Genomic DNA, 16,973 nt, shown 5'->3' with positions numbered 1-16,973 from the left:
CGTAAGGGCCTGTTCCGCGGGCGAGGATATGGTACATGTATTACGAAACCTATGTTTACTTTCGCGAATCATAAACTTCTACACACCAAACTGACCATGACAAAATTTTACTCGTCTTAGTGATCTCACCTGTGGCGAATAACACCGCGAACACCAACAACACCGACCGCAACATTTTAGTAGCCTTTTCTGGAAACTTCTTCTTCTGGACTGACGCTCGGTAAAACTCCCTACCAAACACGGTGGTAGTCTCGTTCTTTGTGTATTGATGTCGTCGTTCAGATACGAAACCGGAAAAACGACCTGTCATTAGTTCGATGACCCATTCTCACCTGTCTCTGACGTCACACAGGTGAGATTTGCATAATGGGTGCATCATCTGTCACTCAGGGGACCAAGACAAGACAGGTGTGAAAGGTGGACCTGTTAAAGATGTACTGTGATGATACGTGTCGCAATCCTCGTATGCGTTACATTATTAAGTTTTGTCCGTCAAGGAAAACATTGTTTTGTTGTTATGTTCCTTTTCTTTCTTTCCTCTTCCTCTTTCGTTTGTAGCCAATCTGAGCTTAGATTGGACATAAGCTATTACTGTGCAATGAGCAATCTTTTTTCTACTTACACGCAATACCATAGGGCGAGCTTAATAGTATAGTACTAGGGGCGAGTGGTTACGTGGAATCATTCTGCGTTTTCGCGCAGATGTTGACTTTCTAGTTTAATAATGCCCTCAGATTGCAACAAAAAGGTCTGGAGCACTGACACTTTTTGTCGCAATTTTGCATGGTTGCTCTTGACTGGTGACATCAATTTGTAATATCTGTCACTCGTTAACAGTAGCTGGTTTTGACATGAAAGGGCCTAGGAGATCTAGAAAGTTGGGGTGGGTGCAGTTGCAGAAGCGACCTCACTTAATCATAAATTGAACTGCCATTTACTTTCTTGGATTCTTTCCTGATGCATTGGCACTAAAACTGAACTTTTAAAAAGTCATTTGATTTGACTGAATTAGGAAGTCAATGGTATATTTAGCCATTTACATTGGCACAATCAAACGTATTCTCCAAGCAGATGTTGGGCCGCGAGGATTAGTAGTGGCCGGGTTTTTATCTTCTCACTCCAGTACAAATTCCGGCCACTACTTATTCCCGCGACCCAACCTCTTACTTACAGAATAAAACAAACGAACATATCCTGGCAGGGAGGCTAAATTTGTCCCAGTACCACCCCTGTCCGATCCGCTCTAGTGGTAGCGCCCGACGTGACACCCGCCCCTAACCCTGACACGGGAGGATATTTTTACCCCACTGAAGCTGAAATGCGGCAATGGACAGATGCGTTGAATCTTTCCATGGAATAGAGTAGACAAATCAAGATAAGACGTTAGCCAGAAGGACAGCATAGTTGAAACCAAGTACGGTGTTGCTTTGAAGTAGGGAAAATATGGAGCTAATTGATATCGGTAAGTGACGAACTTGTTGGAGGCATGTTGTTATATCTCTGACATCAGTCTGTAGATAACATGATACTATATCTGTGACGGCGTCTGTATTCTGGCGCAGGCAAGAATGCGTTGCTGTACTGGGGACAAGTCCATGGCGTTCAGAGAGGGGCTGAATACTCACATCATACATATCATATATAGCTAAGAGTCCAAAGTGAGCATCACTAGTGGTACGAGTTTCACCGGATAGAATAGGGATATCACTTGAACCCAGAGTATACAGCTAGGCAGAACGATGAAATGTGCTATAAATGAAAGCAGCAGGTGCAATTTGTACATCCTGAAAGTGTAATCGTAGGGACCAGGATTATTCTCCAAACCATAACGTTGGTAGATTCTCTAAACGTTATCATTGTTAGTTGCACTGGTGTAGCTAGATTGTACCTACTACTGTGTCATATACAGTATATAATGAATGATCAACGCAGCAGGTGCAAGTTGTACATCCTGAAAGTATAATAGTAGGGACCAGGATCATTCTCGAAACCAAAACGGCCAGCCCTTATCATCTGTTGTTGCACTGGGGTAGCTATTTTGTAAATACTACTGTGTCATATCCTCCGAGCAGATATTTGATCGTGATATGTGAAAAATCTAAAATACCAGCATATTTATGCACCAGAAAAGTGGAAACCACTGGGGAACGTGCTGGGAGATAAACCATACGTGTTTCATGTGACAACCCCTGCGTGGTATACATAGGAAAATACATTAAGGAATGTCTAGACATTAGAAATCAAACAAATGATTGTAAAATACCATTCCCATCCTATACTCTACTGTTTACTCTTGTGACCTCATGGAACTGTAGTGATGTACCAGTAACCACCATACTTTGTCCCTTGTACAATTGTTGTACTCTCCAAGCAGAGGTTAGGCTCCGGCTGTTTTTTTTTACGTTATTTTAGTCGCTTTTATCGGGATTTTTTGTATCCCGTTTTCTTGAAGTTCGCCAGTTAGGTTTTGACAAAACAAGATACAATACAGAATAAAAAGCCCGATAAAACGACAAAAAAAAACAGCCGGAGCCTAACTTCTGCTTGGAGAGTATAATTGTTGTGCAATGAAGTTTTTTTTTTTTTTCACAAATGTTAAACATGGCCGATGTCTGGTGATGTTTTTCCCTCCCAGGAGAGCAGTGTGAGGGTTACTATGACACCGCCATGGGCCGGCATCGGGAGTCCTTCCACTGCCCCATGCACGAGAGCTCGGACGGGCTGAGCACGTGGCTGTACTGCTGCGGCACCAGCACCTTCAGGTACTGCTGTCCCTTCAAGGAGGCGGACGTCGCCCCGTCAGACATCAACCTCAGGTGGGACATCAACATCGGGGGTGGACGGAGGGAGAGTGGAGGGGTGGAAAAAGGAATGAAAGGGTGGAGGGAGGGAAGGATGGAAGGGAGGAAGGATAGGAGGAAGGATGAGAGGGAGGATAGGAGGGAGGATGGGAGGAAGGATGGAAGGAAGGGAGGGTTTTAGGGAGGGAGGGAGGAAGTTACGGAGGGTTTTAGGGAGAGATGGAGGGAAGATGGATGGATGGATGGATGGATGGTTGAATGGATGGATGGATGGATGGATGGAAAGATGGATGGACAGAAAGCGAGATTTATACTATACTTCGTTTTCAAAGTTTTTTATCAAAGTTTTGTCACCTTTCGCAACAGAGAAGTATACAATCATGTATTAGTAACAGATATACGATCTTAAGTTTATGATCGTATATCACTTATAATTATGCACAATGCATCCCTACTGTATATGGTGAGTGTATTGTTGTTGTTTCCCTGCAGTGGTGGAGCGTATTTTGCCATAGCGTTTGCCGCGATGGTACTAGTGCTGTCCGTCACTGTCCTGTGCTGTTTCTTCTTCCCCTACTGCTGGCTCTACAGGATGAAGCACCCCAACCGGGACATGCCTATTGAGAGTAAGTGCCTGCCTTCTGATCAATGCATATTTCTATAGATCTTAAATTCTCGTAAGGCCATGTTAATTTTATCATATGGATGACAAAATTTGCAAAAATAAAATAAAAAGTTTTGAATCACTCTAAATCGCACAAAATGAACATTTGTATGCCGTAAATTTAAGTTGAAGATATGGATTTCATGTCATAGAAAGCCAAAGTAAATTCCATCGTCAAAGAAAATGTGAAAGAACAAATTAAAATGAAACTCTAGTGTTTGGTATAAATCACTCAGCGTGTTTAGTCGTTCGTTCAACCTTTCTGACTACTTAGATTTCATACTGAAGGCAGATTTTTTTGCCCAACTTTTTTATTCGTACGCTGGCAATCAGTTTTGGGGTTCCAAGAGGATGTCATCGATATAATGAAATCAACATGGCCTAAATATGACTTGTCCATGCCTTCATATTTTTATGTGCAAATGAAAAAAAAAACACTTGTCCTGTCCGGTCACGGTATGTTGATTGCCCTTTGCGTAACGTTACAAAACTATATCGTCATATCGCCTTCTTTTATTCCCCATTGTAGTAGGTATGGAAGGCCCCGCCATCTACCCATTACGGACCATGAGAACCAGCGCCTCGGAGCCGGCCAGAATCCCGCCCAACGTTAACGTAGAGACGGCTAAAGAAGAGCGGCGGAACTCCTACCCACCCCGCGGGACCTTCCCCTACCCTCCGACGGAGGAAGTTCAGATCCCCTACCCCCCTCCCACGGCTAACTCCCAGCACCGATCCCAAACCTCGCTGTAACCAGCTCTACCTCATCGTCTCAAGAGAGTTTGACCAGAATTATGAAAAGGAAATATCAACGAAAATATCACATGGAAGTCATGATGAGGATGTACAAGTGTATGAAAGAAATACGCAGATAGATATTAAATTTAGTCACTCCCTGGCACGTTTGATCAATTGCTGACGCCACTTATCCGCAAGATCACCTGTTGATAAGACGTGTCTGTAAGTCTCGCGAGTTTACGTCCTAAAGGGATTGGTTATCAGTATTGATCCTGAAGAAGGCGACAGTTTTCGTTGTAAATTTGATCCGTGTAAACATTTGTTTTGGAAGAAAGTTTAGCATTGCACTACCGGTAGACGTTCGATTATAAAAAAAGTGATAGAAGGAAGAAACGGGGATATGTATGATATGTTTGTCTTTGTTCCGAGGAAGTCAAGAATTCATGTGAAGCAGGGATAGCCTTGTCAAGACGAGTGTATATTTTGCGTTAGAAACGTTTGTTTTAGTTACTAAGAATTCAAAATGTGTGATGAAGAATGGGCAGCGAATGGTTAGAAGAATATCTGTGATACATTTGTTACTAAGTATGTTGACAGGCGTTGTCTATAAATATCCGTGCAGTTTGCAAGAACGGAGTACAGAGTACAGCAGATTTCCTATATATTGCAAATAAGTGCTACTATTGAAATGATTACAGATATTAATGTCACAATCTAACTTTGATACAATACCACGACAACTGATCATGTATATGAAACATAATACAATGTATAGATGGATTCGATGGAAATGATTGATAACTTTCTGGCTGCTTTAACATATCGCGGTGTGGTCTTGGTCTGTTCAATTAAAATCACGTTATTTATGGTTCTTGTCCCAGAGTCTCCTTCTGTGAGTACGATTTTCATCAAATTTCCAGTTCTGTGTTCAACAGTTCGTTGGTAGATAATTGGTAGCAAATTCGATGAGCCCACTCCGAGATATTGAAAATATTTGTTGCTGTTTCTATTTGCTGTGACGTATCAGCAGCGCCCCCTGTAACGACCATAAAACAGCTAGAACTGCACTGACCCATACGAGGTCAGTCCTTGAAACAAACCTGCCATACAACAAAGTCAGATGATCCTTATAGTAATTACCAACCATGCTGGGGTCACTGCACATTGAGCACCGCCTATGTACACTACAGATTCTACTCTACTGCTGTGTTCTGATTGTTCGTTCAATGTAAGTACGTTGTCTGTTACGTTCTCAATGAGCTTACGCAAACGTTGTGAATAAGACTGAATGCTAGAAGTTTCACTGCTGTCTTTATATAAGTTTGTGGGCTCGGTCTTTAAATAACAACAACGTATGGCTGTTCTTCTTCAACATTCTTGCTGCTCAGACTAGAGTTGGCAAACGTGTCTTCTTACGTCATACTTCTGAAAGGTCATCACGTACTTGGGGCGAAAGACTGGTATCCAATATTTCATATCCTTGGATTATGCTGTAGCGATGAAAATATGGTGGTACAGTCATCCGACTATACGAATCACAAACACCGTAATTGTATGACGGATACAAACTAACTCTATGTTCTTTGAATCCCCGAATGCAAGACCCCGTAGCGTCGCGGACGACTTGTGTTAAATGTCAACATGATGCAAGGCCCCTTAAATAGGTGGGTGTGAGAGTGATTGTAGCGCCGGGAGGCATGTTTCCACTATATAGCTTTGCATGCACTGTCTGGTGTTGTTTCTGTAGTGTATACTTTGTAGTCGGGAATGAAATTCATTTAGGTTCCTGTTTTTTTACCGTGCTGTATACGAAGACTATGACTAGGTCATGAAGCTTTAATGTAACTTGGCACTGGCGTTCGCCGGTCAAAACCATAAAGTCACAAGATTGTTCAAGCCTATGCTTTATATGATAGGACGTGACAGGTAGCTCGATGTAGTTATGTAACTTACACATCGTCGAGTGGCTATGCTAGCGGACACAATGTCGAGAGTTCGCATTCCTGACCAGACGCTGTGTTCCTAGGAAAGGCACTATACACGACCGTCACTCCACCCGGGTGTAAAATGGCTACGTGACTTTGGTGGGGAGGTAAAAAGTGGTAAAGGGAGAGGGGTGGGCCCCTCCTTCAAATACAGTGCCCTAGTCAAATTGGATAACGACCCACTGTCCCTATGTCCTCATAAAATCGGGGCTATGGGACTTACCTTTACCAAGAAGTGAAAGAAGGACTTTCACCCTCCTTGCCTTTACCTACTACCATTCGGATAATTGCACGAAATGCACTGGCAAATTGGGTGTGCAATTAAGCGGCTTCTACTGTAGTACCTTTTCTACATACCCAGCTGACGCCACATACCTGCTGTTACGCTGAAGGTCGGCTATAGAACACAGATACAAACCCTATAGAAAATCCGCTGTCAGAAACTTTCCCATTGGCTGCATCGTCCTGGGATGAAGACTTATGTTGAAACTGACAAAGAAACGGGGCAGTACTTGATGTAAATGCCACACTACTTTTTCCAGGCCGAGGTTGAGCCAACCTAAGTTCGCCATGGATAGGAAGAAGATGCTACTGTTGCAGAGCGTGGCGGTACTGTTGGTTATCGTGGCGTTCATGCTGCTGGTGTACGAGTATCCCATCGGCAGGAAGCAGCAGGTCGGGGAGCAGACCGAGGGCCAGGCACAGGCCCAGGCCCAGGGCACCGGGGTACAAATGCAGAGCATGCAACAGATGTACGTGACAATTTGATTTCATTTTAGACGAGAGAAATACATAGCCAAAGCTGTACATATATCAAACCGACCTATAGCACCTACAGGTGCACCAGGGTACAGATGCAGAGTATGCAACAGATGTACGTGACAATTTAACTTCATTTTAGCCAAGAGAAAAACACAGCCAGGGTTATACATATACATGTAGTGCTTCCGCTAGCAACGACCTATGGGGCCTTGAAAGGTGTACCTGCCAGTGGGTACAAATGCAAAGCCTGCAACGGATGTACGTGAGATTTTGGCTTCATACAGCGAGAGCTCTGAATGGAAAATCCGGCTGACAATCCGGCTGTCATCCTATAAGATATTAGCCGGCCTTTGTGACAATGCCTGAAGATACCATTTATACGTAATCTCGAACCAGATCCACGGTGAGTTATGTATAGTATCAAACTCCCGGTGCCCGTTTGACTCCCTTAGCCGGCTACACTCCTTGGCCAGCTTTGATACTATCTTATGGCACCGTAGGATCTGCTTGGAGATTAATTTATACGTATTTTCTGAATAGGCTATCGACATGCTGATATTTCAAAACAACAGAACACACACACACAGAGAGAGAGAGACAGGCGTGTATATGGAAAGCACATAAGGTCGATATCGATATCCAGTAGTTCATATTGCAAGTAACTTTTCTATTATCTTCATCATCGGCATCTTTAGCATAACCTGGAGAACAGCGCCGTCCTGCGATCATCCTAAGAACAACTTCGTCTTCATAGAGGTGATTTTCTTCTCTTTGTGTTCTTTCCTGTCATCAACTTTCGACAAGTTACAACTGTTTTCAACATTTTGTATCTCCAGCGAAGGGCTTCTTTCTATTCAAATGTGAGCATATATCTGGCTTGTACATGAACGAAGATCGGTACAATCATTATTTATAATCCTGACGAAATATAAGAAGATAAGAAAATAGTTGACATCTTTTCAACTTGCGTTTGATAAAAAAAAGCTTGTAATTCTTAAAAAAAAGGATGTTAAATTTTGTCGAGTTTATGTGATATTTTCTGTCCCCCTTGTCCAGGTGAATCGCGCGGGCTCCACTACCATACAGTGCATGTTGATGCGTTACGCCTACAACCACCACCTACATGTTATACTGCCCAGAAATGGTACGACTGCGTTCCCCTTTGCTATACTCATGGTCTCATGCACATGGTATCCATTTTTAAATGATGTTCTTCATTCACTGTAGACTGTATACTACTCCCTCCTTTGCAGTCCTCTTGGTCTATATACTTCTACTACTACTACTACTACTACTACTACTACTACTACTACAACTACTGCTGTCAGTCTATACAGATTATATATGACTCTGCACTCCGGTCCAAGAAAAAGCTATGCCTGCTTGAAGGAATATATCTTTTTTCTAATCATTCGCACGACATCGTTTAGGAAGGTCAAACATCCAGGTAAACGATATTCAAATATAATTCATCCACGACATCTATTTGTTATGCCTTCGAAGGGTTGGAACTGAAATGGATCAAAGACTCGGGTGCCACCTTTGACGACCTACCCTGGGCAGATGGCGGGTACAACGTCATCGTCCACGGGATGACGTATAAGTGGAAGGTACATGACGTCATGCCCCCGGACACCTCCTACTTCAGCATCCTGCGGAACCCAGAGAACCACTTCAAGTCCATGTTCCATTATTACGACGTCGGGAAAGTGCTCGGCATCACTGGCAAGAACCAGGCCAGCAAGATACTCAAGGTATGTGTACCTTTGGTGTGTTATATCTTATGAAACGCCCATTGAATCATGTTGACATCTTCAGGGACCATGCTACTTTGGGAACAAGGCTCAATTTGGATTGCAAACCAATTGTCATCAATGCCGTTACAAACATTGGCTAATAAACACGATGTTAAACAATTTATTACCTCCATGAAACTTCAAATTTTCAATAGGAACGTTTGGGTCCGTCCACTGTGAACACGTACGGTAACTTGAAAAGGCCTGAATGGATTGTCTTGATATTTTGCATGTGGGCAGGTCTTGCTTAGAGTTAGACCTTGAAATGATCAGGTTTTTGCTAGTTTCATATAGAATTTGAATACGGTTGGTGCGTTTTATCATCAATATTTCATTTTGCAACAGCGCAAGTATTGTCCATTTCCGGATGAAACGGCAGAGGCTATCATAATACATAATGTAGTAATTATAAAATTCCATGCGAATGAATCGATAAAAGTACATCATCTCAAATTCAGTTAAATGATGTTTACAACTTCGAGCCTTGCTTGTATCGCACAGAACCCCTCGGCTCTGACCGACAAGAAGGGCGGGATCGGTGAGACACAGTTCGTCACGTCTGTCAGGATGTCTGCGCAGGCGCGGGACCTCGGCTTCGGACCGGGAACAGACTTCGACCAGCCAAAATCACTCGGTGAGAACTGTCAAAAAAGAAAACAGCAAGAATGTCATTATATTATGCGATTGAACAACAACAATTGTAGTAAATTGTAGATAAACATAGATCATTAAAAAGGGTAATGAATAGTAACTGAATGATAATTGTTTTTCACACAATAGATAAGAATCTGCTTTATGTTTAGGCCAAATTGTGTCTTTTACTGTAATGGTATATAGAGCCAATTCCAACTCACTGCAGTTTTTTTTCTCTAACGTTTGTAATATTTTCCAATTATTGACAAATAATTATAATTTTGCTATGAATATTCCTAAATATTTCGAAGGAAACTGCATGACTGCCCTCTTTTAGATATGATTTTTTTTACACTTTAAATAATAGAAAAATGAACTGTTTGAAATTTCGAACAATCAAAAAAAAAGTTGAAAAAAAAGATATGTCTCGATATTTATAGATTTAATGGACTGATGATAACATCAACGTAATCTTGTCTTATCTATGATAGAAAATTTCAGGAACATCACCCGTGACTTCGGTATGATGGTGATCCTGGAGCACCTGTCGGAGTCGCTGGTGCTGCTGCGGCGCGTCATGTGCTGGGAGCTGCGGGATATACTGTACCTGGACAAGGCTGTTACCACTTACAGGTGAGGGGGGGGGGCATGGAAGATTGTCTGCATACCCTTATCTGTTAAGAGTTAGGAGCTAGGGCTGAGTACTGGTACAGAAAATTCAGGTCCAGGTATATTTCAGGTCAGGAGGATCAGGTCCAGGACCAGACCGTTAAGCGTTACCGGTACTGTATTCATTTTTATTACACACATACGTTGTAATAACATGATGATAATTTCATGTTTCTGTTGATTGGGCCCCTCGAAAAACAACTAGACAGAGTTGAATGGGTCTTTGAATGGCTGTTTGAACATTCAATAAATAAATAGAATAAAAGAATAGACGAAATTAATGGCTTATGTAAAGACATACAGTTGAAGCTGGGGAATTTAGTGGTAAACTGTATCAATGGTATCAAGGAGGTTAAAATCAAGTCTTGATTTAACCTCCTTGATGGTATATAGTTTATTGATTAAGGGAAGTTAGTGCCTGTTAGGCTAGAATGACTTTACGTCAACTACGGTTGTGCAATTGTGTTGAATTTTCTAGTGGTGAGCTTCAATGAGCTTCCTTACAAACCATGATAGCTTTTTTTCCATGTGTTTAATACAGCTATAAGGACATACCTATGGGAAGTCGTCAGCTTTCCAACCTAAAGATGATAAACAAAATAGACTTCCAGCTGTACGACTTCTTCAACCAAACGCTGTGGAAAACCATCAAGGGTCTCGGACCGGAGTTTCTTGAAGAGGTCAGCTACTACCGAGAGGTCAACATCGAGGTCGCCGAGTACTGTCGGCAGATTGAGACCGAGGAAACGATCGCCAAACTGTCCATACCGGCGGGGAAGTGGACGACTGGTTTCATGGTACACCAGAGAACGTGCGAGGAACTGAAACTGCAGTTCGAGGACTGGAACACTAAGTTTATAATGAGACGGAACGCCGAAATCAGGGGGGAATCAGAGAATGATGTCACGGATACAGAAGGAACAGAAGGCGACCTTCCACCCCCACCTAAAGTAGACAACCTTCCACGTCCATCCATACCAAAGGAAAAAGAAGAAAACCTTCCCCCTCCACCTAAAGTAGACACCCCTCCACCTCCACCTTTACAAGAAGAAAAAGTAGACAACCTTCCATCTCCACCTCTTCCAGAAATAAAAAAGAAAGGGAAAAAGACGGATAAAAAGAGCCACAATTCTGCAAAAGACATACTAGATGAAATGAACGTACCTGATGAATTGCCATCCGCGCCTAAGTAGTGACACTTTGTTAGAATTTGCGCATTCTGTTGTGTAATTAGTAGTGGTGCGTACCTAAAGCCCGGACTTGGAATTGGACCTAAAAATGTTTAGGTCCAAGTCCAAAAAAAACCTAAATGTCTGGACTCAAGTCCGGACTTGCTAAAAGCTATCTGTCACTTATATTCCCTTTTCTTGTTCTAAACCATCTAAAACCTTCCATAGACAGTGAAATTTGCACTTGAAAAAGCCAAAAACATTTTGTGTTTACACTGGCTGTATATAATTTGCATGTATTTTTCACATTGCATTTCAGTTAATGCTAACATGCAATTTTATATGCACCATCCCCCCTTCCCGTCAAAAAAGAAAACTTTCTAGCGCACATAATACGCAATGATGGGATCAGGTCCGGACTTATAAGTCCGGACCTGAACCTGAACTGCTGGACTTGAATCCGGACCTGAACCTGAATATGAGTTGAGGTACGCACCACTAGTAATTAGTATTATCAAATGCGACTGTAAACAATTCATAAATCTTTTATTTATGATGACCACAAACGTAAAATAAGAATTGCTACACCTGCCCGATGCTAGTATAAATAATGTAATATTCAGCTTTGTTAATCATTCTGGGGACAATCTTATTTCTTTGAAAGCATGATTGACTTGGTCTATAAGACATTTTACTTTTACGATGAGAAAGGCTATTTAATGTAACCAGCTTTTAAAGACAGAAATAAGCTGTAAAGTAATGAGAAACGATGAGTAAAACCTCGGTAAAACAAAGGTGCTGCTTTGGTCCATGTGTTTCTTTGTCTTGATGTATGTCCGTAGTTATTTGAATACAGTTTGCAGAGTGACAGAATGTCGGGCAGAATACTAAATCATACATTTAGTTAGTTCGGCAATATTGTCTAATATCTCCATTTTTGTACCTATTGCCATTCATGAACCCATCAAGTTGCTTGCTTAAGCTTCTAAAGCTTGTAAGCTAGGAAATTGAACTTATCGTCGTCTCTTATATATGGACTAATGTCGTTATTTTGTCGCTGTGTGTTACACGGTGGCTGTTTTCTTTTAATTTTATTTCATTTTATTTCATTTTACTAGTAAACAATCTACAATTTCATTAGTTAACAATCTCAAAGTAGATGTTGGGGTGTTGTTGTCCGTCCCTTTTTTCTGTCTGTAGAGCTTAACGATCGGGTCTGGTGGGTCTTTCACAACGTCTGTTTTAATTCGTAAATCGTAGTTGCAAACTTCTCACGTATTTGTTGTACATTGCTGTTACTGGAACCGGATGGTCAGGAATGTTAGGGCCAGACCAATCATAGTAGTACCAGTCATGATTATTCATAACCATGTCATATCCTGACATGTCAGTCACCTTTGTTTGTTTGTTTGTTTATTGAGATCCCAATCAAACTTTACAGGTGACATCTATTCTTCCTGGGGTCTATGATACAGGTTTACAGAAAATTAAAATGACATAACAAGTCAAGCATACGTATGAATCAAAGTACAGTCAAACCTGTCTATAGCAGCCACTCAAGGGACCGGACAAATTTGGCCACTATAGACAGGTGGCCTCTGTATAGAGGTGGTAACTTGTAGATAAAATACACAAGGGACCGACAAAAAGTGGCCACTATGGACAGGTGGCCCCTCTGTAGAGGTGGCCCCTAATACAGGTTTGACTGTATAGTAAATTAAGATATGAACCTTTCGTTTCGATCTTCCTCTTTAATATGAAACAACTTTCTTCTGCAAAAAGTGTTGGTACTACATCCCATGGTCTGTCAATTTGTTGCTATCGCACGGTGTGAGGTTATATTGTATTCTCCAAGCAGAGGTCGGGGCGCGGAGATACTATAGGAGTCGGAGTTTTTTACAGGCTCAGCATGAGGGGAGCGAACCGGCAAAAATCCCTCGACAACGAACTTTACTTTCTTCGCGCCCCAACCTCTGCTTGGAGAATAGTTTATTGTGGCTGTGTATGCAGAGGTCACAGGATACGGCTGTGGAAGCTAGCACATTAATAATCATGGCTAGTATTATTGGTCTGGCTCTCGCATTCTTGACCAGTCGACCTGTGCAACAACCTTCCTCAGTGCGGCACCGGGCATCACAACGATAGGTAAGTTTTAAAACCCTTCTGCTGGGATCACTGTTAACTGTTAAGTGCAAATTGCAAACCAAGAATTCGTTAAATTTAAAAATACGTCGATGAAGGCTAGATATCCAGGTAATAAGATTCGCCCAAAGCAACTGAAAATGATTTTGGAAACTGGTCAGACGTTTCAGACACCATCCTGTGTCTTTCTCCAGTGACACTCAACGAATATTAGTTTTACTTTCTTTCATATGGCGGTATTATTAATGTAGTATGATATACTCCACTGTCTTAAGTCTAAAAATATGAGAGTATTGTCTTGTGGAAACGGAGAGTGGACCAAAGTAGCCGTGACAGATCATGTTTATGATGAATATCAGGCCATTGTATAAAGAATCCTGAGTGAATCTCTTAGAAAGGTAAAGTAGTTATATCTTTGCAGTGTATTCTAAGTCACAATCATTGAAGGTCGGACTGTCCGATATATGTACACAAGTTCAAATTAAATTCAGATGCTTTCTGAGGCAAAGTAGCTTTTTTAAGAAATACATATCCGACTTTCTATTGTTTGCCCTAGTCCAAGCAGAGGTTAGGCTCCGGCTGTTTTTTAAACGTTTTGACAATACAAGATAGTATCTTGTATTGTCAAAACGTAACAATGGCGGACTTCAAGAAACATGACAAATAGAAAGCCTGATAAAAACGACTAAAAAAAAGCATTGAAAAATCATCCGAAGCCTCACCTCTGCTTGGAGAGTAACTAATGCCATTCATCTGAATACATAGATCTAATAGACTCTGCAATTCGAAATTTGCTGATTTCTATACAGACTGTAAAAACATGTTTGACGTCACACGTCACTTTATGCCAGTCACTTTCACTTTCATTAATGATTTTAAACACAGTGTTTCACTGGAGACACTGACAGTAAATGATGCGTTTTTTTGATATCACAAGGAGATTAAAGAGGGATGCATGTGATTGCGTATCATTGTGAAGTCATGAAAGTGAAAGTGGGAATGAGTCATCATGAGCGCATCAAAACGCGAAACTAAAACCCAAAATTAGGCATATAAAAAGCACACAAAACGTTTCACTAGCAATAATGTACTTTTTAATTCAAAATCTAAGTTAAAGTCTTTGAAATCAACTATAATGTATTATTTTTGTGCGAGATTTTCCCCACAAAGAGTGATTCGTAATAACACGTATTTGCGTTTTTTTTTTTTTTTTTGCGGTGTGAATGCCATTGGTGACTACGCACTCGACATCCAAAACAGAGCGTTAGCGAAAAATCGTGATCCTGTTGGTTGTTTTGTAGGCAAACAATCGTCCAGTGGGAGCCTACAGCCATGATCGCCACACTGTCGACACTTCTGGTGGTTCTAGGCGCAGGTAAACGGAGTTATTCCCTCTACATGGTCCCATGCATCTACTGACTGTTTATATAGTGTTTGGGTGTTCCTGCATGCGTTTGTGTTGGGGAGGGGGGCACGCTGCATTTGTCCCCTTTGAAGTTTCATAATTTGTATGGATAATCTCTTAAAGCAGAAGTCACGGGATGCTTTTAATTTGCAGCGTATCAACTGAGTACCGATTTGTTTGATTGTGTAATGACTAATGAGTAACCATAAGAAGATAGTCCTCACATGTATCACACTCACAAGTCACAACATTTCCTCCCTGTATTTCCTGTTCCTATTCTTAACAGCGAATTTTAGGTCAGTTTATTAATAATGCCCACTGAAATTGACATTTGCAAGCCGGGACAGATGTGTGAAAATAAGACAATATTTCAAATCATATTATGCCACTTCGCTTATAATATTGTTGCTGTTTTCATGCATTGTTGATTTAGTAACATTCATACAAGGCATTATGCTTTGATGATCAAAACTCAAAATTCACAACATTTAAACATGAATATGATGAACTTAAAGCCACTGCGAACATTTTTCCATCGCAGTATTAAAGAGACTACAGTGCATGGTGCTACCGTGAACCTAATCTCCAAGCAGATCCTACGGTGCCATCAAGATAGTATCAAAGCTGGCCAAGGAGTATAGCCGGCCAAATAAAGGGAGTCAAATATATTACGCCACCGTGGATTTGCTTGGAGATTACCGTGAACCACCACAAACAGTCCTTTCTCCGCTACTGTGAAATTAAATCCTCACAAAATTTAATGCATTTACAGTACTGTATTTGATTTGAGCTGGATTGCCTAGGTTCTAAGGTTCTGCTCTCATCAAATAGTTGCAGTTATGAAATTTTAGCAGCTGAACAGTGACTGCTCAAGTCACCAAAATGTATTAATTAGTACAGTAGTAAAAGGAGGTCATTGTTAACAAATCTAGAATTGCAGTATTTGTACACAAACAAACACAAATGTAATGTTATATATCAATTAGATGTATTTTTCTTATCATGTGAAACAGCATCAGCTGAGTACTGCAGCGGCTACACAGACGCGTTCGGAGACTACAACTCAGGCTTCAGCTGCCCGCGCAATTCCCTCTTCAGCTTCAACAATGACGACCACGATGACATCTACTGCTGCGGTACCAGCACATACAAGTACTGCTGCAGCTGGAGATCTGGGTAAGTTTGTTTGTTTGTTTGTTTGTTTGTTTGTTTATTCTTGCACACCTGGTAAACTGCCTTATTGCATAACACACCAGGTTTGTACTGAACAGTACAGGTGAAAATGAGTAATATGTAGCTCTGGTTAGAGCTGTCCCTCTGATAAGACCTTAAATTGAGGTCCCCTGTTTAAGGTGTGGCTCTCCTCAAACAGGGGGACCTCCATTCAACGTCCGATCCAAGGGATGGCCCTAACCGAAGCTAGGTACTTATTTTCACCTGAGTGAAGTGAGGAAAGTCATGTTAAGTGCCAACAAGTTTCACTTTCACTTTACCCTGTGGCCAGTGAGAATTTTTTTTCCAATTCACCCCCCTCCCTTTCTACACTGTACATACACCCCCCTTCCACCACAAATATCCAGCCATCCCCTAATGTCCTGCTCACCTAGCTAAAAAAAGGCATGTACAGTATATATACTTTAACTTATTGAAAATATACCTCATGAATGCTTATAGCTGGATGTTGCCATTGGGCTAGATCATGAAAGGGCACAGTAGTTGTTGGAAGGGAACTGGCCTTCCAGGTACTTTCATTTGAGAATGGGTAATCATGAAAATGTCCAGACAGTTTCATTCAGGTTCTGCATTTTTCCCTGTGGCATAAATTCTTTCTCAGCATATCTTAGTGTCTGGAATGATGAAATCTGACACACCTAGATAATGCTAGATTCTTGTATACATAGTCAATATTGTTGTACAAGGCTTAAAATAGTGGCAATGTGCTTATTACAATACATGTCAACACATTAAAATGCAATAATAAGCAACAATTATATAGCATTGACATAACATCTGCTTGAAAATGCAATAAACAATAAAATTTCAAGAGACATTTTGTACATTTTTAAAAATCTCAATGCTATACAGAACAGCACTTAGAGTTGGACAGTATTGTCAATGCTTGAAGCATGAATGATTGTGCGTGTGATTTTTTTCTGCGTAACACAGTTTCATGTACCAGACTAGTACTTTGATTTAATCTCCAAGCAGA

At 41.2% G+C, this 16,973-nt stretch overlaps 4 protein-coding genes across 5 annotated transcripts in view; 3 read left to right on the top strand and 1 right to left on the bottom strand.

Moving 5' to 3' along the window:
* LOC118408613 (protein shisa-5-like) overlaps positions 1-286 on the bottom strand; it is a 3,525-nt gene extending 3,239 nt beyond the window's left edge. Inside the window, exon 1 of the mRNA XM_035809431.1 lies at positions 130-286. Within this exon, the coding sequence (XP_035665324.1) occupies positions 130-175 (46 nt within the window). The 5' untranslated portion in view covers positions 176-286. The remainder of the gene's footprint in view (positions 1-129) is intronic.
* A 980-nt stretch (positions 287-1,266) lies between these two features.
* Positions 1,267-5,074, top strand: LOC118408616 (protein shisa-like-2B). Its single transcript, XM_035809433.1, has 4 exons — positions 1,267-1,462; positions 2,636-2,816; positions 3,294-3,427; positions 3,995-5,074. The coding sequence occupies exons 1-4, from the start codon at positions 1,444-1,446 to the stop codon at positions 4,216-4,218; spliced, it is 558 nt and encodes a 185-aa protein (XP_035665326.1). The 5' UTR covers positions 1,267-1,443; the 3' UTR covers positions 4,219-5,074.
* A 288-nt stretch (positions 5,075-5,362) lies between these two features.
* LOC118408595 (galactosylceramide sulfotransferase-like) lies at positions 5,363-11,270 on the top strand. Of its 2 annotated transcripts, XM_035809411.1 has the most exons (9): positions 5,363-5,431; positions 5,806-5,867; positions 6,731-6,940; positions 7,646-7,706; positions 8,007-8,094; positions 8,454-8,704; positions 9,248-9,380; positions 9,871-10,012; positions 10,590-11,270. In XM_035809411.1, exons 2-9 carry the CDS (start codon positions 5,845-5,847, stop codon positions 11,239-11,241), a joined length of 1,560 nt encoding a protein of 519 aa, XP_035665304.1. In that variant the 5' UTR covers positions 5,363-5,431; positions 5,806-5,844; the 3' UTR covers positions 11,242-11,270. The 2 variants fall into 2 exon arrangements, with proteins under 2 accessions (XP_035665304.1, XP_035665305.1); XM_035809412.1 differs by lacking the exons at positions 5,363-5,431; positions 5,806-5,867; positions 6,731-6,940 and adding an exon at positions 7,029-7,062.
* Positions 11,271-14,573: 3,303 nt separating this feature from the next.
* LOC118408596 (protein shisa-5-like) overlaps positions 14,574-16,973 on the top strand; it is a 4,399-nt gene continuing 1,999 nt past the window's right edge. The window contains exons 1-2 of the mRNA XM_035809413.1: positions 14,574-14,734; positions 15,778-15,940. Of these exons, the coding sequence (XP_035665306.1) occupies positions 14,692-14,734; positions 15,778-15,940 (206 nt within the window). The 5' untranslated portion in view covers positions 14,574-14,691. The remainder of the gene's footprint in view (positions 14,735-15,777; positions 15,941-16,973) is intronic.

Source organism: Branchiostoma floridae, unplaced genomic scaffold, assembly GCF_000003815.2.
Source record: "Branchiostoma floridae strain S238N-H82 unplaced genomic scaffold, Bfl_VNyyK Sc7u5tJ_218, whole genome shotgun sequence".
Lineage (NCBI taxonomy): Eukaryota > Metazoa > Chordata > Leptocardii > Amphioxiformes > Branchiostomatidae > Branchiostoma > Branchiostoma floridae.
The sequence above is the reverse complement of the archived record's forward strand: the minus strand, read 5'-3'. Positions and strand labels throughout refer to the sequence as shown.